This window comes from Anopheles coustani, chromosome 2 (genome assembly GCF_943734705.1).
Source record: "Anopheles coustani chromosome 2, idAnoCousDA_361_x.2, whole genome shotgun sequence".
NCBI lineage: Eukaryota > Metazoa > Arthropoda > Insecta > Diptera > Culicidae > Anopheles > Anopheles coustani.
This window is the reverse complement of record NC_071289.1, coordinates 56283862-56304963: the sequence shown is the minus strand read 5'-3', so window position 1 is coordinate 56304963 and position 21102 is coordinate 56283862. Positions and strand designations below refer to the sequence as shown.

The 21102-nt window shown below is 44.2% G+C and overlaps 1 protein-coding gene across 1 annotated transcript in view; it reads right to left on the bottom strand.

Moving 5' to 3' along the window:
- Positions 1-20416, bottom strand: part of LOC131265403 (uncharacterized) — a 54138-nt gene extending 33722 nt beyond the window's left edge. The window contains exons 1-4 of the mRNA XM_058267662.1: positions 20230-20416; positions 17840-17976; positions 9496-9621; positions 7455-7559 (exon numbers count right to left, since the gene is read on the bottom strand). Of these exons, the coding sequence (XP_058123645.1) occupies positions 7455-7559; positions 9496-9621; positions 17840-17976; positions 20230-20416 (555 nt within the window). The remainder of the gene's footprint in view (positions 1-7454; positions 7560-9495; positions 9622-17839; positions 17977-20229) is intronic.
- Between the last annotated feature and the right edge of the window lie 686 nt (positions 20417-21102).

Genomic DNA, 21102 nt, shown 5'->3' with positions numbered 1-21102 from the left:
AGTCAGTTAAGTTCAATATGAAGTAAATCTGCCACCGTTTTCATGACATCCAAACTTGTCCTTGTTCACTTTCATGTGTTTGTTCTACTTTTTGCCCTGGATCAAAGACAAACCATTGAATATCCTTGCCATTTTTTCCGTTCTCTTTAAGGTAAGTGCATTTCAAAATGTGCAACCGGAGTTACACAACTACTCGGATGTCCCGCATGCTTCCCTCCACTTCAGTAAACTTTAACGCTCGCTACCGGAAAAAGAGACGGAAACATATGTGCTTGCTTCCGTTTGTGTGTGTGTGCAAGGCATCGCAGTCCTACGATCTGACAATCCCATGAAGGGTAGAAAAAAGTAGGGAAATTTATTCAAAGCATTGGCATCGACACCATGGCCAAGCGAAGCGTTGGGTGATGAACAACTTTTGGCTGACCGATCTCTCGAGAAGCGATCTTGTTAGGCATCCGTTTGGTGGTTGGCAAAAGTTTTTGCCGCCCGTTATGCAACTCCGAAGCGATCGCTTCCAGTTTGGATCATTACATAACGCCGGGTGACAAGGAGATTCGCCCCTTCGAGTTCGTCCATCGACAACTAGCGGGAAAGTGTTCTATTTCGGCTCTTCGTGCAAGCTCGAGGATCACCGGAAAGTCCTTCGTACGCGTACTGCACACCGTTCGGTTCGTTTGACGAGGAAGTACTCTCGCCCAAAACATACGTCTGCAACGACATACGCCGGTGCAATGTTTTTTAAACTTTTGATTGCTGTTCCAGGTGAGCAGATTCTTTGAACTTCTGCCTCCCATCGTAATGGGGGCAGTTGTTGGAGCACTTGCTGGAGTTTGATGTTGTGATGGGATGTTACTCTCCGGTATGATACGAGGATGCAACTTCACCAACTAATCACTGCGCACTGCACCTTCGTCTCACCTGTGCTCTCTCGTCTGAATCGGTACATCTTGGCGGAATTTTGGTCGCCTACGACGGTTTCGAACCGAGAGCGACTCCTTCGTGCGAGCAAAGCGAAAGTGAAGAAGCGGGAGAACAAAAAAGGGGAACAGATGGAGGAAGTAACCACGGTGAGGTACAAAACTTGTTAATTAGTTTTTCCTTGTAATCGGCCACCGAAATGATACTGTTAGTTTAATGACTTTCGCAAACGAGCCCAATCGCCCGACGTAACGCACAACTTTTGCGCTCTTTGAGCGTCGCATTCTGGAGGAAAAGTTCTGCGAAATAGTATTTTTCTTCAGTTTCAAATTCCTAGAACTCACTGCATCATCCGAAGCACCCTACGGTACAACAATGATGCAGCGTAAGAGTGGGAAACCAAAGATACTTGCAGGATTTCCTGTACACTTGGAGTAAAAGTATCCTCAATTTGTCTGGCAATCCGAAGCGCACCCTGTCTGTCTGGTTGGATTTCGTTCATGAATGAAATTGATAGTGGGTAATTTTCATGTTTCAAAGGAACTCCTGCAGCTGGAGTCGCCTTTCAGAAGTGGGAAAATTAATTGGGCCCACTAATTGACTGCAAGTGCGGAACTTCCGGCTCTTCGTGATGCGCGCAATCAAGGTGAAAGGGAGTTGTTTCAACTTTCCCGAAGAAATATGAATACACCAGCCGTATAGGGGGAAATAACTTCACCACACCTTATGCTTCGGGACGTGTGAGCGAACACGTATGCAGGCAATTAGCATCCTGCTGTGCTGATCGCAATCAGCAAAAAAAGCCGCCATGCGGACGCCGCAAGCATCTTCAAACCCGTTAACACGGCATTGTCTAATTGATGCAGCAAATTCGACAAAAAAAACGGGGAAACCCTGAACTCAACCATCGTCGAGGTGGGTCGGGAAAAAACCCTCACAATCACCAATCGACGCCCAAACCGCAGATGGAAATCGAAACACTTATAATTGCATTTCAATTGACACGTTCGAGCGTTCGGGGTTTCGGATCGAAACGGTGCGAACCATCAGACGAATGCCGTCAGTTTTTGTTTCGAAGCTTCTAGCTTTTTTCTCACTCGCCATTCCATCATCGGCAGTTTTTGGACGGGGGTTTTCTGCTTCTGTGTCTCTTTCTGCCACGGCGTCGTCTGCTCAAATTCCAAGCATGAACGGATTCAGCCAATTTGAATACCTTCCTGGGAGGAACCGACGGAAAGGCATAACCACGGCGCAAGGCACAGGAACAAGAACTCTGTGTCTGCAGAACATCAGCATGAACAGCAACTACAACAACAACAAAAAACTACACCAGAGAAGCAACGAGTGCTTGGAATGTGGTTTCCTTTTTTAACGCCCGTGGGAGCAGCAATTCACAAAAGGAACAGTAACAAATCTTCCAGCAGCACAGACTGGCGCAGAATTTCCCACTTGACCGGGGCCGGAGACGACGGAGCGGTGGTGTAAATTATCGGAAGGCGAAAGCTGTTGCGAACAGTTCCTGTTTCCGATTTTTTCTCCACCCACTCCCATCAGAACTGCAGTCCGCAGCAAAACCGAACACGTTCGATAACGGTCGTTCGGAATTTAATGCCCGAATCCAATAAGCTACTGACCGCAAAATGCTTGGAAGCTGAGGAAAATGGAAAAATGTGCATCCAACCTACGAAATCTAGCAATGATGAAGTAGAATGGTGATGGTGGGAAAAAAAGGAAACACAAGACCTAGCGACCATTTCTGTACCATAAAGGCTTTGGAGCTGTTTTGTTGGTAGGAAAAAGTCTTGCAGAGGTTTTTCGGATAAGAATACCGGCCGGCCGTAGGCAAACGAAATGAACGTCAGGGAAACTCGCCTTTTCTAGATAGATGGAAAGTGGAAGAAAAATGGATAGAACTTCAATGATGTGCAAAGGTAGCATAAACAAACCCCGGATGAACAATAGCGCGCAATGGAAAATGGTTTGTGGAGAAGTTATGAAAGGTCGAGCCTGGGGGAGTTTTCCTGTTTTTCTTTGCTTAATAGAAGCAACCTGTTCTTTTCTTTTTAGTGACCTCGTTGCACAAGAAGCAGAAGGTAAAAGGAGAGCTGTAAAAACCAACTGTGTCTTTAATGGTACATCTGTTCGATACAGTATTTATGTACCCAGCTCTTTCGTTGCTTCAAATACATCGGAGGAAGGAAAACGCAACCAGATAGAGAAATTTCCCAATTTTGCTTTCCCACTCGCTTTTTGCCCAGATCTGTTCTGCTTCTGATGTAAATGCGGCGAGATTGTTGGTAAGCAAATTTGCAAATCCCCTTTTTGCACTGTACCCAGGGAGTGCAATCTTCTTTTTGGCCAATTACAATTTTCTGTTTTGCCTGCTAGAGGCAGCAGGTAATGGAAAACTCGAACAAATTCAACCTTTCGAGTGGCAAGAGAAGGCAAAAATGGGTAAAATTATGGGAGCGAAATGGTACTACACAATGAAAACTAATTCTATAGATAGTGCCATCCAGTGTGTTTGGTCAATTTGAAGCTTTATGCGCGTGTAAGCTTACCGAATTTGGTCCTTGATTGTTGATAAATTGGTCCATCGGAAAATGGAGAAAAAATAACAACAATTCCCTAACGACGGACTCTGTTGGTGAGCGGAATTGTGCCAAAACTGATGAGCTAGTAACTGAACTTGCAGAAAATGTGCGAATCGAACGAAAAATGCGCTCCGTACCTTCGCTTCACCTTTGACATCCTTGTGTCGCTGCGGTGCCGTTTTGTTCTGTACTGTTCCTCTCTTGCCCCTTCTCTCAGACTTTTTATTCTTTACACATACACACACACACACACACACACACATCGAGTATCTTTGTGTGAAAATGCGAAACTATATTGCAGTACATCACCGCAGCCCGATCCTTTCTACCTTCCTTCAACCTTCAAACCGCACTGCAAAAATGTTGCCGCCCGAATGCGCCGCGATGTATGCAATCCGCACACCACCACAGTACACTCTCTTGGTGGCGAGAGTTATGCGCGTTTGTGCTGCCGGTTTTTCACGACTGTACCAGTGTGGTTCTCGGTTTGTTCCGTGTGGTACAATATTCCCGTGGGAACCTTCCACTTTCCCCCGCACTACCCAGCACCCGAGCTCCGGGTCCATTACTTCACGGGCCAAAAGCGCACGGCGTTGCTGCGAATGTGAAAGCAAACACTGATATACCGATATTTTAGCACTCACCACCGTACATTGTCCATCACGGGGTGGAACATCCGTGACTAATGGGGGCGCACGAGGAGTGTGGAGGTGTAAAATAACGAACATAATACATCCACACCTTCGGGATACGACCGCACCGGAGTGGGGGATGCAGGCTGGGTGGAAAATTCATTCCCGGAACAATAATTGCAAACGTGTGTTTTCCCCCTCCTCTGTAAGGTTGTATGAGCGGTGAGCACCGGGGCGAGGGAAGCGTTCTGATAGCTTGGGGAATTCCGCAAGGTGAGCAGAATGAATTTTTCCATTCCTCAACGGTTTTTGTCATTTCGGACGGTTGGTGGAAATTCGAGGGAAAGACATCGGTTTTTGCACACCTCGAACCCGGACGTGCGCTTCACTTACTTGTTTTATTTATCCTTCCCACTATGTTGTTTTGCCACTTTTCGGGAACGCTTCTGTCGGACATTTTTCACTTTGCCCCTCCTTTTCGCACCTTCGAGATGCAATACGTAATTTGCGCCAAAGGGGCGACATTCTCGTGACGTGCAGGGAAGCAAGAAAATTTTCACGTCTCCCACCAGTATCATTAATGGATGGTTGCTAAATTATTGCATCGAAAATCGACAGATCGACAGACTCAGCAAAGTCCCCAGGTGGGAGAGTGTACGAACGCAGTTGGCCCATTTACGCCCGATTTGCGATGACAATTTGTAACGTGGAGGTAGAATTATTTTACGTTTTACTGAAAGGTAATTAAACGAGGCTTTGCACGTTTGCACGGGGAAAATATTTCACGTCCTGTAATCTATTTGACTTCAGCATTCAACATTTTTTGCGTTCTTTGTTTCAGTATCCCAAATAAGTTCCATTTGGTAGATCGAAAACCGTTCCAATGATGAGTTCATAAATAAATGCAACTTTAATTTGATAACTTAATTTACCGAGTGCAGTTGGTTGTTATTGATATTGCTAAGTTATCATTAATGTTTGGATGTTGAACACGATATCATCAGACGGAGTGAATGATAAGAAAAGAGAAATTCAAATGTTATATCATGAAGGTATACATTAAGTAAATAGAAATTTTTACTTAATGAAAACACAAAAGAAAAAAAAGTAAAATTGAAAACACAAAAGATTTTCAAAATTATTCAATCAAATTAAAAATTGCGGGTGAAATCAATATTTTTTTATTATTAAAACATATTTCCTAGTCAATTTTCCACAAATTTGAATTGGTTTCGGCGTTTCTATCATGAAAGACAAAAATAATTTGATGGAACCAACCGTTTTAATTCTTACTTTCAAGTTATATAACTGGTAATTCATCGAACTTTAAAGTAAAATCGGGTTTTGATGAAATGCGTTTATAAATTTGATTTATATAATGGTTTAGGAAAGGCAATGCCAAGACTGAACTTTCCAAAAAAATATTTTTAAGATACCTACAGCTTTCATGTTTCATTTTGCATATATTTTTAGAGAAGCAATATTTTAAACCTATCTATAAGTTATCAAAAATGACTTCCATAGCAGTCAACGTGTTAAATGATATTGATTTCACCCTGCGAAAAAATAAAATAAAATAATTAACCGTCAAATGAATAAATATTTGAATTAATAATTTAATTATGGTTTGATTAAAGCGGGGCATAACTTCCAATGTAATTGTGCGGTGCCTTTTCCTTTTTATTGCAAATGAAAAATGATTATTGAAACCACCAGTAAGTAGAAAATGTTTTAAGCCAACGCATAAAGTATAACATGAAATGGAAAGACCGCCATCTTATTTTCTAAGTTCTACAAACATAGGCTATCCAATGGATTCCTTAGCTTTGAGAAAATTGATGGAAAATTTTTGATTGATTCGGTATCAAACTTACTGATTGACTGACTCAGTACAAAATACTTCGATTTTCGAGCACGCTTCCTAGGGGAAAACTGAATTCGAGGGGATCCAAATCGCACACTCCAGTGGATGTTAAGCCGAGCAGAATGCTAAAAAAAAACCTGCAACCAGCGTACACTGAAAGAATGGAGTTTTCCAACAAGCAGTTGGTAAACAACAAGACTAAAACAGAAAGAAATTAGAATGATGATTGAACACAGCACATTCGAAGTGTGTCTCTGAGGAACAGTGTGCAGGCTCCTGAAGCAATACTGGCGGGCTCTTACCGTTTTTTTTTTTTTTTGGTTACATACAGCTTCCCATCATTCCTCCCCCACTTACCCTAACGCTGAGATTGCACCAATCACCATACGCCGGGAATGGAACGGAAAGATAATGAAAATGTATATTTCCAGTCGATTGGCGCTGACGTTCGTATGCCGAGCGGGTCGTATTCCCCCGATCCCACGGTCCCCAGGTCTCCGATGGGAAGGAAAAACAAAGCAGAATACGCGGCTCCGTAAGATTCGTATTTTTCAGCGACTCGTTTGTTTCGCTCTTCTCGCTTTTGGATCCCAGCTCCAAGCTAGGCACCATTCGACTGATGGAACGCGTGGCTATTCCTTGGAGGGTTTTTCTGCACTTTGGCTTCTTCACGAGCCCATTTTTCAGCGCCAGTTCTCCAGCATGGCACGAATTTCGAGAGCATGATTGTGTTGCTAGAGCAAAACCGAACCGAACAACCGTTGAACTTCAATATGTGGCCCCCGTGGCTCGAGCGTGCCCCGCAACGCTTGCAGGCCAGAGGAAAAACTCACTTACTTCTGACTTACCGGTACCGAACCTTTCGCTTGCTTGTTGGCTGATAAATAAACATCCGCGACATTAGCTACAAGCGCAGCGCCCCGAGGCGCGGGAACTAGAGGGGGAGGGAATGGTTTACGATTCGTGCTCTGGAAAGCATTGGGAGGTCAACTTCGAACATTGACTTTGGACGGGAAATAGCTGAAACAGAAGCTGCAGTTGCCTTTCCCGGTAGCGCTTTTATTTTTTCTTCCCCAGAGCAACTTTGTTCGGGAAATTGTTTTTGCGTGGAAAGAAACGTACGAGAGGGGGGCAGTTGTCGGGCTAGTGAGAATTTTGCAGACGGAAATGGGTTTTGGCATGTCCGTTGCAGGTTGCAGGCGCACACTTTCGGATCAATGCCGGTTGCCAATGGGAGCGATACTTTCGACGTAACCGGAAATGAAAATAAAACTCCCAACGCAGTGAACCCTTTTTGCTACACCGAGGTCGGGGGAATGTGGAGACGACATGACCGACTTGGGAGTTTCCCAGTCTGGAGTGTCGGTCAAGGAAAGCGAAGGCAACTGCAGGGCAGTGTGGGCGACTTTGTGGTGGAAAAAGGTGGAATAGTGAAGTTTAAATTACCTTGACAGATGCTGTCACTGTGGATGTTTCGCTGAAGTACAGCTGATGGCCGGAAGCCTTCCCGCACCAGGAGCCACCGGTAAACGGGCGTCCCAGTTCGCTAAGCTGTTGGTGAAGGTTGAAAAGGAAAGAATGAAAGAGAAAAAACGGGAGTTTAGATGAAAACCGTTCGGATAAGAAACCGTGTATGATCGAAAAAAGGACATTCTCCAAAACATGTGCATGTCATTGAAGCAGCGAACGACACAAAAACGGCATCGGAATCGTCGACCCTTTTATTGAAATGGAAAGAAGGCTCACGGCGAATCGTACACGGCAGGACAGTGATTGATGCATGGGAAAGCATTTGAAAATTTATTTGAACCCAAATGAAGGGCCTCCTCGATATTCCGCTTCCGGAATGACAGGCCGACATGCTCCGCTCTGGGCTGGTTTCGGTTTGTTGTTTTTCTTTTCCCGAGAAGGGATGCATACGAGATGAATTTCGATGCGGGTTAATGAGAGGCAACATAATAAAGGGGTATTGAATGGAAAAGCATTTTTTTATCGTGTGGGTACGTTTCGCAACCGTACCGGAGGTAGGAGAAAATAAAAACATTGCAATGCAATATTTTACGAGTTTTCATCAAGAGATGGAACCGAATGTATGACGGAATAAAGGGAGTGTTGAAATAAATGTTTTATGAGAGGGAAATTTTTACAGCTGAGATTGAAAACCCCCCCTGTAATGGGTGTATGTAAAGTGATGCAAACGGGGTTTCCGAACGAAACTCGTCTCGTTTCTCTTTGATTATGGGTTTAATTGGTCTGTTTTATCATTTGCGCTTCAATGCGATCAACTTCTTCAACCAACCCTATATTTTCGAAGCTTGGACCAGTGTAGATAAAACTTTATTGCATGTTCTATAACTTCCATAGTGCGGTTAGGATGACCCTTCTGTCACGGGCCAAAAACGCAATTCTTACGGTTATGATAGGGCCAATCGTGGGCGCATTACGGATAACTGACGTGATGAGTACTTCTAGCTCAAATCGGAGACGGCTACTATCGGAGGGAACAAGTTCATCTAGCAGTTGCAGCTGCAGGAATGGGGTTTTGCAATAAAGCTGAAGCCCACTTGGCCGGAATGCAATGAGAAAGTAGCGTTTACTCTCCCTAACTGTTCAAACATCAGTCCGGTTTCTGATAAGTGCACCCGTTAGCAGCCGGAGGATGGCTAGAGCCGGAGCTGTTTGCTGGCGCTTCTGAGCAAACAAAAACTTCAATCGGTCCTACTTTAACCCTGGGCTGGGGGTACCGCCAAATGTCTAACCTTTATCGGAAGCTTAACAACTACGCCATCCGCCGGACTGGACGCTGCTGGAACGAAATGTAAGCAATAACACCGGGGAAACTTTCCCATTCCGGTGCGCGGGCAGAGAGAAGCGGTGCGGCGTTCCCTCTGTAAGCTCGGGAACCACGAAGGTTCGCCATTTCGCAGATAGTGGTGAGTTTCACAGCGTACCGCACAGCTTGCTACCGGGTTTTCCAACGAAATGCACTAAATACGGCCAAAGTTTTGTCAGCCATGATAAACCGGCTGAGTGGGACGGTGCCTCGGAAGAAGTTCGTACGCCGCAGTTTCGAAGTGGTTGTTGCTGTTGGCTCAGGGATGGTGAGAATTTGTAAGTGCTGGTATGTTGCGGTACTATCATTGCTAGTTACCGAGGAAATTACGTTGACAGGTTGATGTCAAAATCTTCCGCCGAACTTAATCCTTCGCCGTGTACGTACTTTACGCCAGATGGCCTGTCGGAAGCTATCTTACCCTTTCGAGAAACCCACATGCCTGAACATACCGGGCTTTCAGCAGCACGTTTCGAAAGCTGTCAAAATTCTTCCATATGACGAAGCAAAGTTGGTATAAACAATCGTTGGTGAAAATGCACTACAACCCCTTGTACAAGGAACTGCACCACAAAGCTACATTTATGTTTGGAGATAAAAACAATTGGGAAACATTCTTAATTTTTTTGAAATTAATTTTAATAACAAGCATACCTGCATAAATCCTTCCGGACATCCTGGTAGATCGCCACCGCTGGTAAGACTCGCGTCACTGGAATCCATGTCGGGATCTATTAGGCCTTCGTCGAACCGACCGACGGTGAATTTGTCGAAGATTATCTATAAACACAGCAAAAGATGAAAGAGGAGTCAATTTATATTGATATGGATCCGTTTTTTTGGAAATGGGCAAAACCATTGTTCAAATCAAATTAGACTTTGTTAAACAAATCAAAGCATTTGGAGAAATAATCCTTTTTTTCCAGGCATAAAGCCTCTACTTCACTTATCATCAGAGGCGGATCTACCTATGAGCGGACTGAGCAGTCAAGGGGGGGCCCTGAGCTTACGGGGGTTAAGAAAACCTAAGACCAAAACCCCCGGTATTTGTTTACACGCTTTTTTATTAGCCATTTGTGCTCTTACGTCGATAACGGATATTCGATGAACATCAACCGAGAACCACCATGCTTTTGTTAGTTAGATTTTTGGCAAAGTTTGATATTGTTAACTTTTGCCTTAAAAATCCTGGCAGAATATGTTTCCGTTTCGTTCGTTTGGGTCTGATGACTTTCGTATAACTGAAAGTATCTGCAATTCACGCGTACCAGTAAAAGTGTGTATTTTTCCCTATGCAAATTATTTTCTCCATTGCAGCCGAAAACGATCAAAGGTTAATAATTAGAAATTGACGATCTAGCGCGAAATTTCGGATCGTTGCTTCGGACGCTACAAATAGTTATCCAAACGGTGACAACGAAGTGCGAGGATCAAGAGAGAGAGTTGTTTTATTGCGCTCTTATTTATACATTTCTAGGACGAAATATGTGCCTAGTAGTTGGTGCTAAGTTTATGTCTACTGGTCAACCAACTGGTCTAAACTCGATATTTTTACAAAGTACAAACAATTGATCTTATACGTATTGTGTGACCAAGAATAATCCATAGTTCTTTGATATGAATCATCACTTTATTAAAAATTTAACGAATTTGAACTTCTTCTTCTTCTTGGCGTAACGACCTCTTGGTCATGCCTGCCCGTTAAGGGCTTACGAGACTTGTTTCCCTGTTGTACGTGGATAGTCAGTCCTCTCGTACAGGGGAGGGTCCGGTCTCGGTTGGGATTCGAACCCACGCCGTCGAGGTGGTGAGCCCCGGCGCTCATGGGCCGATGTTCTAACCGGCGCTACCGCTCGGCTGTCGCGGACCCCCCGCGGAATTTGAACTTAGCGAACATTTTTATGTTAACCACAGTTACCAATATTACATTATGAGCCCGTCACGGATAAGGTTTTGCATCCCATAAAAAACAGCATCGTTCGGACAGAATAGATCTTCAACTTGCTTAGATTGCTTATAAGAACATGATTAATTTATAGAAAAAATGGAAATCCAACCTGAACTAAAATCTAAAATATGTAATTGTCTAAAAATCAAAACGGCTACAAAATAAAGCACTATTTTAGAGTATTTCCCATTCAGATCAATTAACTACTTTTATAAATTATGTAAAGGAGATACAAAAAATAACATGAAGGATTTTATATAGGGAAACTAATATTAGAAATATTAAAACAACTTTGGGTGTTCAACTGTGGGTTTTGATTGACCATTGACGGAAATGGAACGGTAGAAGGCTCGGAAAAGTTTGATTATACTCTGCGTCAGGTTATTTTTCATTTAAATTCACCATCTTTTCAATCAAAAAGCATGATGAAAACCTTGCTATACATAAAGCTGAGTTTTGTTCAGTTTAGAACAGCGCTCTACTAGGAGAAAACAAACAAAAGATCCAATATTTTCCACCTGTACGTTGTTAAAACCCTGCCTACAGGCTCAGTTGAATCAAAAACCGGTTGGGTGATGGTTTTACCTGGTCTTGTTATGCATATCTTGAAAAAGTCATCAATCGATTGTTTCCATTCCTCTGCTGATGTAATGAATAATATAAAATTTCCCCTTCCACATGGTTGCCCGTTCTTGACGAATGTTTTGCAAGCATACATGTTTTGTAATTCTTTTTCAGTCGAATCCTGTTCCGTGCAAAAGAAATGAACATGTTTCAATGGAGTGTCGTACAAAAACCGAATGGTAGGAAAACATAAAAGGCCTTTCTTCGGGAGAAGCTTTACGATGAGATCTGTTTTGCCAATCCTCTGTGATATTCCACATTGTGGCAAAGACAAAAACGAGCACAGCACCTGCTAAAGAGCCGAGCTTACGGGATGGAAGAATCAAAACAATTTTCATTTTATTATGCTCTGCTAGCGCCGTACAAGTAGTGCTTTGGTTTCTTTAGGCCAGAAGCTTTCTTTCTGCTCCATAACAGGATGTTAAGCCTGTCATCGAAGGAGGATGAGCAAAAAGAAAACGATTACTGTAGCCGCTCCATTCCAGAGGCAACAAAATCCCAGCTTGTTGTAAGGCAGCTCAGTAACATTGACCAGTTACTTCACGATACCTCGAAACAGAAGGGCAAACAGGGGAGGGGGTTATCTTAGGAAACGCTGGCCTAACAGAAAAGACAAGTTAGTTGGAATAAAACTGTCAACTGCGCAGATAACGCCACCGGGTGGGTTGACGAAGGAAACATCGAAAAGAACCACACTTCCCCGGTTGTTCTTGTGCCCTTTCCAAGCTTGCTATAGGTTTGCAGAATGGAGGCCGAGGAAAAACTACTACCGGCGACACGTGAAACAAAAAGGGATCCATTCTCAACGGTCCTTCGTCAGCCGGTGCTCCATTTCGACCGTTTGAGCTGTCAAGCGTTCCTGTTCGTCGCTATCATCATTAACTGCATCCCAGAGCTGAGAAAACGGAGAAAACAAAACATACTATTAAAAAAGCCACACAAGAACACACATACTCTCATGCGGTGACAGATAAGAGAAGAAAGCCCAACCAGCACAACAACAGGAACTAATTTATACGAATCCTTCGCCAGCTCCGGAGCCGTCACTCAATGGCAAATGACGATTTCTTAAGCTCGCTGCTGGTAGATTTGGGTTTTTTGTGATGTTTCACCTTTTTGAGGCAAGGGGTGGCTGCGCGGCCTTTCAACACCGGCACACGGCTGGTCGATACCTAAATGGATGACGAAACAACGAAAGCAGGTCAACAAGAGCGGACAGGACAATGACAAGGCCACCCGGTCCCGGTTTCCCGTTGACGACGGCGTAGATTATTACGCCATACGAAGAACGGGTGGAAAATGGAGGCAGCAGGCTCCGGCACAAAAACCACAAAAGCACACGGCACCGAGAAAAGTTGATTAGAGGTGGTAAAATAAAAGGACGGTAAAAACAGCACCTCGCAAAAATGAAGCGGCACATTTGCACTTCTCGGAAGGATCCGGCGTGATGCTTTGTGGCGCCATCTTTGCAACAACTTCTGCAAATTCCCGGCTTCCTTTGTGACGACGACCGACCCCCCCGCTCTATTGTTTCCATACACGTGTGCGCCGGTGTGGGTGATCTTCTAAATACACACAGAAATAATAGCACAACATCCATTATTAAAACGGGCCCAACTGGCATTTGGGAATGGGAAAACCCGCTTCGTGCCTTTCCCTTTGTCGGGTTCCACTTTCAAACGCTCACCATTTGCCCCAACGGCAGCATCCATCGCTTTGTCTGGCCGGTGGACGGATTCGGATGCTTTCTTTGGCCGAAACGTTAGCGGTAGTTTTGCATCGGGCGCGCTCCAAAGACGACGCCTCCGACTAAAGACGCGGCCCTTTGAGCAAACAAGCTCGAGAGGAATGAATAAGAATGTTCGTATTCTTTTCGCGGGACCAACAAAAACACTGGGCAAACAAACAGCAGCCCGGTGCCCGGTGAGGCGGCCAAAGTAAGCCCATCGCACAGCATCGTGAGGGGGAAGGGGTCCGGGACCTTCAGGGCATCTGGCAGAAAATCGTGTAACCGAAAGCGTTTGTTTTTAGCTTCACTGTTCTGGAGCATCGGCAAGGAAGAACGCAGTATAACAACGGAATTAGAGCGAGAAACCTTGTGCCGGGGAGACGATTGAGAGCGGGTGGCGACGAGCACGGGGAAAACTCGAACCACCCGCTTCAGAGAGTGTGACACGTACGGCTTGAACTTGGGCGTTAATAATAACTCAGCAGAACAGCGAAACACTCCAAGGATTGCCGGTGGAATTTCACTCCCATTTCTTACATCCCGGGCTTCGATGCTCTTGCCTCGCCCGGTGTGAAAACAATATTAAAAGCAACGTTCGGCCAGATTCCTTTTATCGTGCAGGTCCTGCTAACGACCCGTTCACCAACTACGCTCCCTGTTCCCTGTGCTGCTGGGAGCTATAATTAATTAAACGCAAGAAGCGAAAGTGTTTGCTCGCGTGGCCGGCCCGCGCTCGCAAACGAACACCGCCGGGGTCACGTTCTGCTGTCAGCAGGGTTAAAATGGGTGTTTAGCAGGGCCTCCCCTCCCAAGCCCGGAAAAACCGGGTAAAAATATCAACTCTGGCAAAGTGACGCTGATTAATGAGCGAAAAACCAGTGTCCCTTCGGCGTTTCTCCAAACCGGGGCGGTCCAAACGTGTGAAGGGCCGACCTTCACCTCCGCTGTTGTTGTTGTTGTTGGTGTAATACATATCGGCACAATGTAAATAGTCGTCAGGGAAGCAATGTCGCCGTCGATTGGCGATGTTGCCGACGCGGCACTTGCATTTCGTTGACGACCGTACCGGGACGAATGAGAGGGTCGAGTCGATTGGGGACGAGTGGCTAAGGAGCGGGAGCAGCGAGGGGAAATATTTATCACCCTCAGCTGCGTGCGACTTCAAGGGTTCCCACGGCAGGAGGGTGAGCCTGAGAAATACTTAGCCATAATGAGCAGCGCACACGTTTCGGCAGCTAATTAGCTAAATTTAGATTAATAGATGTATGAGAGTGAATAATTCGGCCCGACACGGCCAGGCCACTTTCTCCGCAAGGCGATCGTGGCGGTCTTTAGGCCGTGATTACCGTGATTGCGGAGGGTGTCGGAATGTCTGCTCGGACCGTCTGGAAAACTTGTTGTCTTTCGTTAATTGAATTAATATTTAATGTTTGATCTCTTATGAAATTCAAATGAGTGCTTGATGGCAGAAGTAAATGTAAAGGGTTGAAAGGTTAGAAATGAATTAATCCCATCAAATTAGGAAAGAATTACTGCTATTTGTATATCACGCAAATACAGCAGACATTTTGTGAGCAGCGCCGTTAATGCATTATCAATTTTATTTACCCACTCCAAATAAACTCCATCCGTTTGGATAATGATTGCTCTTGTGATTGAGCGAAGAAATTAGCTCATTTACAACTACTACAACTCTCTTTGAACGATTCTGCAGCGAGAGCACGGGTAATGATTACCACCGATTTCAGTTATCATTCAATGGGTTTCGCAGGCCCTTCTATGAAAATTGAATTAACGAAACTAATTTCCCATTACAACACTTTCCATTTTCAGAGTTCACAGAAACTTTATCGTTAATTCTTTAACGATATAACAGATAAATGAAAAGAGAGTCTAATGTTGACAATTATTTGAGTCACAACATCACGCGAACTGAACTATTCGTCTTATAATTTGTGATGCACGGCGTTAGCATGGAAGATATGTCTCTTCTTGGGTTGAAGCCACATTTTCCGGTTTTATTGCAAGAGATATTCAGTATACGTTCATTACTTACAAAAAATATCTTTTTGCAATTCGTATGCATTTATTTTATCTTCGAGTAACATTAATTAGAGATGTACAAGTAACAATGAGAGAGTGGGAAGAATCTGATTATTGAATTGATTGATTAAAATCCACTGAGACAGATTTATTCAAATACTTTCGAGATTCGAGTCTCAAAAGAATGAATTCAGTGAATAAAAGAGTAAAAATGTTAATAACATCTCAATAATAAATTAATCTTATTTAATAATTACTAGTTACCACAGAGATTTTAATTCGGAACAAGAAATCGAATCATAAACTGGGTTACGAATCTCAATCAGGAATTCAGATCCCATAAGAGTAAATAAAGTATGGAGAAACAAGCAATGCTGACTTTCAAACTCTCCTACGCACACAATCACTTTTTTGTGATTCGAATCCCTGTTGCGTATTTTATAATATGTGGTGACTAATAACTTCTCTTTCACGTTTTAAATAGCAAAATAATAACCAAAAGATTCAGATCATTGTGATAACTGTTCGGTCTGATTCTATTCTCTAAAGGGAGTTGTTATTCGCATCACTGAAATAAATAAGAGCGTGTACAATTTAAATTAGGTTAATTGCATTGAAAAAATTTACTGTGTGTTTTGTTTGAAACAAAAATTAGGTAAGCATGTGGTTACATATGGTTGATTTCTTCTTTATCCAAAACTAAAATATCGATTTTTCTTTGAGTTCTTAGGACCAAATGTTAGTATCCTACTTCAGGTGATTATAAATCCCTCTGTTAAAGAGATATTTTCCTCGTGAAATCGTAATTTTAACTTTCCCATTCCAGCCATTCAATACGCCACAATTCAGCAGGCGACGATGGATAACAAAAACGGATGCATTCTAACAATCCCACCAGTTATTTAATTAAGTGCGATACGTATCGAACTTTCGGAAAATGGTGCTGATTAGCATTGGAAAAGCCTTATTCATCAGGCTGAATTTACATATCCTTCATTTTCTCCAGCAGCACCAGTTCGCCGTCTGTCAATTTGTTCCGCTCAACCGGCAGCACCCGAGGTTCGATAACGAGCGAATGGGATGGTGGTGGCTTTCTTATCGCAGGCTTTCGCCCCTCCTCCATTGTCGGCTCATCAACGTCCCGCGCGCCCGGAAAATGGCTGATGAATTTATTCCATTTCGTCGGCGTGGCGCACACGCTTCGGTTCGCGAGTCGGTCGGGAAAAGTAGGCTACACTTGAGATTGCAAGAAGTCCTCCAAGTGCTCCCGGACGTGCTTTTCCTGGTCCGGTTTCGGAAGGACTCGATCCACGCTTTGCGGATGCACTGATTGCCGTCGAGTGGAGGAACAATCAACGACGAACAGTCTTGATCTCGGCCTTCGGTTGGCCGTTGCCTTTCCTAGGTCGGAGTGGAGTGGTACACTCCCGAAATACTTTCCACCTTCCCTTCGTACAATTTCCAACTTTGATCCCACCCCACCATCGTGGAGGTCGGTCCGAAAGTTGTGCCCGAAAGACAAGCGAGCGCACATCGGGATCGTAGCTTTGCCTCGCTTCAAAGTGACTGCATTCGGAGTTGGCCGTAATTCCGCAGTGCTGAAAGCAGACTCTCTCCACCGATGGCTCCGGGATATCTTATCCCCAAGCCCGCACTCCGCAAACGGAACGCTTTTGGAAATCTTCATTACGGCGAATCGCACGATTCACACACTAAGCGAAATCGCTTTTATCTGCTGTTTGTTTAATGCTCTCCCTCTCTTTGCCGACCTCCCGGGTTTTCGCAACGCCCGCCACCGATCGATCCGAACCAAAGTAGTCGACCAGAGTCGCGGGCCCGAAATCTCCGACTCCAAACAAAATCTGAACGACTCGCTGAAAGATCTGAAACAAATCGAAATCGTTCGATTCGGGTGGGTAAAGCGTAGGTAGTTCTTACGTGCGCGTGTCTGTGTGGGCTCGTGTGTGCAATGAAGGGAAAGGATGAAAGTGGGCCTGGCTGTGGTTCCGCCCGCGCACCAGGATCGGCCGGCATCTGAACGGCTTTTTGATCCGGTCTCAAAATCGATATTAGTTTCGGATACCGGAATCGAATGTACTCCGCTTCGACTTTGTGATTTCCTTGGGGCTTAATCGATTTCGGTACAGAACGACTTCGGGAGCAGAAGCAAGATTGCATGAACGCGTCTTAAAATTGAACGTACTTTTCATTTGAGTAAACTTTAGACGAGTGCACACGGAGTAACACTTGCCTCAATTTTCTTTTCGGTCCGATGTTACGTTACATCACCTTGAACACCGGGCACCTTGTTTGATACTTCTTGCGGTTGTCCTAATGAAATAAAAACGTTGCAAAAACGTAAAACTGTGCACGATCGTTAATCGCAAGGATTTTTGTGAAATATTAAAAAAGTTTCCATATAAACCCATCGAGACAACGCCGACGCGTAACGTACCCCCGACCATCGAAACTCTGCGCGCTCGTTACCAGCTGTCGCGACCACACTCTCTGTTCGTCCGGTGGTTGTAAAGTACGGTAATACATTCCGCAACCTGATGAATTAGCGATGACCGGTGCGACGACCCGTCGCGGACCATTCCTTCGGTGAGCGGAGGGAAAATTCCCCGGGTAGGAAAGTTTTGCGCTGCACTTACCTGCACGATGTCGCCCTGTTCGTGACCGGAAGCGGTGAACGTTAGATGGCAGAGAAATGGTAGCCGGTTCCACTGCGGAGGTGGCACCGTGAGCGTGTACGTTCGCCCAATGTCCCCGTAGTACGTCCGGTTGCACACTGTGGAACGGAAAGAAAGAAACGTTTGAGTGAAGCGAATGGATGGATAGCGCACGGACACACGGTGCAAAGTTATGACCAGGTTTAAGACGATTTGCCACGGAGGTGAAAAAGGTGAGCACGGTGGCCTCGGGCAAACCCGGTATACAACACTGGCGCGTTATGGAGGCGCCTGGTGTTCGGTTGATCAATGGAGACGCCAGGTGGTTTATAAAATAAAAAGCTTAAGGCAAGGTGGACGGAAAAACGAGCAATAAAAAACATTCTGATGAAATGAGATGCTTTGGCATGAAAATTGAAATATTCAGTTGAGTGAGTAGCGTCTAATGAAACTGTTCTCACTGAGTACCATCAAGCATTTCTTCAGTTTTAAAAAACCAACGACCATGTCAGGAATGTTCCCATAGATACTGTCCGGACATTGGGATGATGATATAATACTCAAAGAAATGTGAGGTTTACATGTGATGAACTAGAGATAAGTTTGAAAAATTCATTATGTAAATGTAAATTCACACAAGTAATCGAACAAACTCTGTTTATTAACGTGATCGTGAGACGGTTTGTTGACAAAGGCGTCCGGTGGCAATTAGTTAATCATTAATTAGTTCGAAGCTAGATTACGAGGATCAGTTAGATTAAGTCTAACAAGAGAAGGTTATAAATAAGGCGTCACAGGAAATAACAAATAAATAAGAAATTTAAAAAAATCACTAGAAATAGTTTTAGTTACTCAATGGAAGAATTTTTAGAGAAACTAAATTAAAATTTAAAATTTCTCCAATCGTCGATTGTTTCCAATAAAAACTGTCATTACCTGTATAGGTAAAACTTAACCAAAAGAAAATAAATACATTTTGATGTGATGGTTTTGTAGTAAAGTTTTAATTGGAAAAAAACATTTCCCATTTTATTTAAAACAGAGTTTAAAAAAGAAGCGTTTTTGTAACTTTTACTTATGTTTACAACTAAATAGATCTGGTAAACGTCAATATAAGCACTTTAAATTATTGTTAAACTGATAAAACAACAACCAGCTGTTCATCTACGATTCCTCCTAGAAATGAGCTTATATTGTATTCCTAAAAGTTTACAATCAACTTGCTTCAAAACCTCCGCACATTTGTTTGCTATCGTGTTTTCTGAACCGGTTAGCGAATAAGTAGATCATCCTTTTTGCAAACCATCCAGCTGCACCTTGAAACAGCGTAATATTTCCTGCCTTTTTTGTTTTCGCTCAGACCTTACAACCCTGTCAACAGAAGGGATGTCATTTTCATGCCGGGGCATAACTTCAGTCATAGTGGCACCAGTTTTCTTACACTGCCACAACCGCTTCATGCAACAAACCAAGCTTTTCCTTTTGCTCGAAACGCTGCCAAGTCTTATGGCGCACTACTTCACTCTGCTGAGATTCCAACGGATCCGCCGGCAAGGATTTGCAGCTATCTTTCCGTAATGGAAAAGAAAAAAAAACAGGAAAACAGATAGCAACATTTCTAAAGCCTGGAAGAGATGAAACAAACCGTATACCGTCGTCTATCTGGCCAAAATAATACGGCCCAATTGGCTGAGTGAATGATCCACTTCCACTGAAAGGACGTAAATCAGCGTAGATCCAGCTCGACAGGAGCTCGCTAATGAAAATATGAATTTTTTGCCACTCATCAGCAACAAGAGTAATTGAGTCGAACGAACGGTGTGGCATCGTTGTAGCGTCGGTTTCGATGACGGCGATGACGAAGCGGTTGCGGGACCGAAAGGTATCGTGGTTATTTTAATTAAATCTACAAACACCAATCCCGAGCCGGGAAGCAAAAGGAATAAATTACAATAATCTCATTTCCCTTTACGAGTCACCGGTTGCTCGTCGATGATGGACATGGCGACCAGGGTTCGAAATATGAAAGGGAAGCGAAATGAATGTAGGAGCGAGAAACCACACTCCTGCTGCTACTCTTCATAATTGGAGGCTTCATTAGATTAAATAATCGATCATAGGGAAACAAACAATTTTTCCTTTGGAGTGTAACTCGACTGTTACTACTGCTCAGGCCGAGTGGCGATATAAGAAGCAAGATAAACATCACGCTTCCATAAAACACACACTGATTGATCAGCCATTTGTCAATGGCACCATTCAATTTCTCATCATCATCGTCAGCAAAAAGAGAGAGCGCTTCGGATAAAAACCGTTTTCGGCCGAGTGGGGGACAGTAAAATTAATTAAATGATAGGGATGAAATTACTCACCTGTACACATTTTCGGCTCGTCACTGCCGTCGCCGCAATCATCGCGCCCATCACAGTATTTGTCGAGTGGCACGCAGCTCGCGCCACCCTTGCACGGATACTCCGATATCTTACACCCGTAGCACACGCCCAGAAGCGCCAGTGCCAGTGCTGCCAGCAGCGAATGGTGTATTGCTTTCGTGATCATCTGGAAATGGATTTCGGAGGAAAAAGAACATTCAAAACCCTGTTGGCTGTTAAAGTGGTACAATCAATTTAGATTTCCAATGGGCAGCGTTTCGGAAAATTGAACCAACCGGTAAGGGAATGGGGATGAAAGGGGTAATGGAAGTGGATCAGTCTCAATCAACCGAAGCCCCAAATCAATAAGCAGTGATTCAGCAAAGGCCGCTCAGCCCATCCAACGGGGGGTAGGGATTTATTTTACTGGAGAAAATTAAACGGAGGAAAAACGACAGCAGACGGTGCTTGGGTTCGCGCGCCCCGAGGCGCCGGTGAATCGTCGGTTGGCGAAGATAATCAAATAGCGGGACCACCACTTAGCGCCACGTAAGGCTTGGTGGCGTTTTGGTGTGGCCTCGAGGTGGCCGAGGGGACCTGTTTACTTGTTTGCTTATTTGATCGAAAACAAAGCGGCTGAGCAAAATTTGATTACGGATTATAATTATCTAGCCGGATTGATAATTTTTTAGTGTCACCCGTGGACACATCGAGCGCGGTGTTGGGGTAGCAGAGTGGAGGTGCAAAACTGAACGCATTAAGTGAACCACCACCGCTCAGCCGGACAGGCGCTCATAATTATGCTACAGCTCACAACATCAAAATAATTGCCATTCCGTCGCGTAGGACAAAAGGTTTGGAATGGGAAGGTTG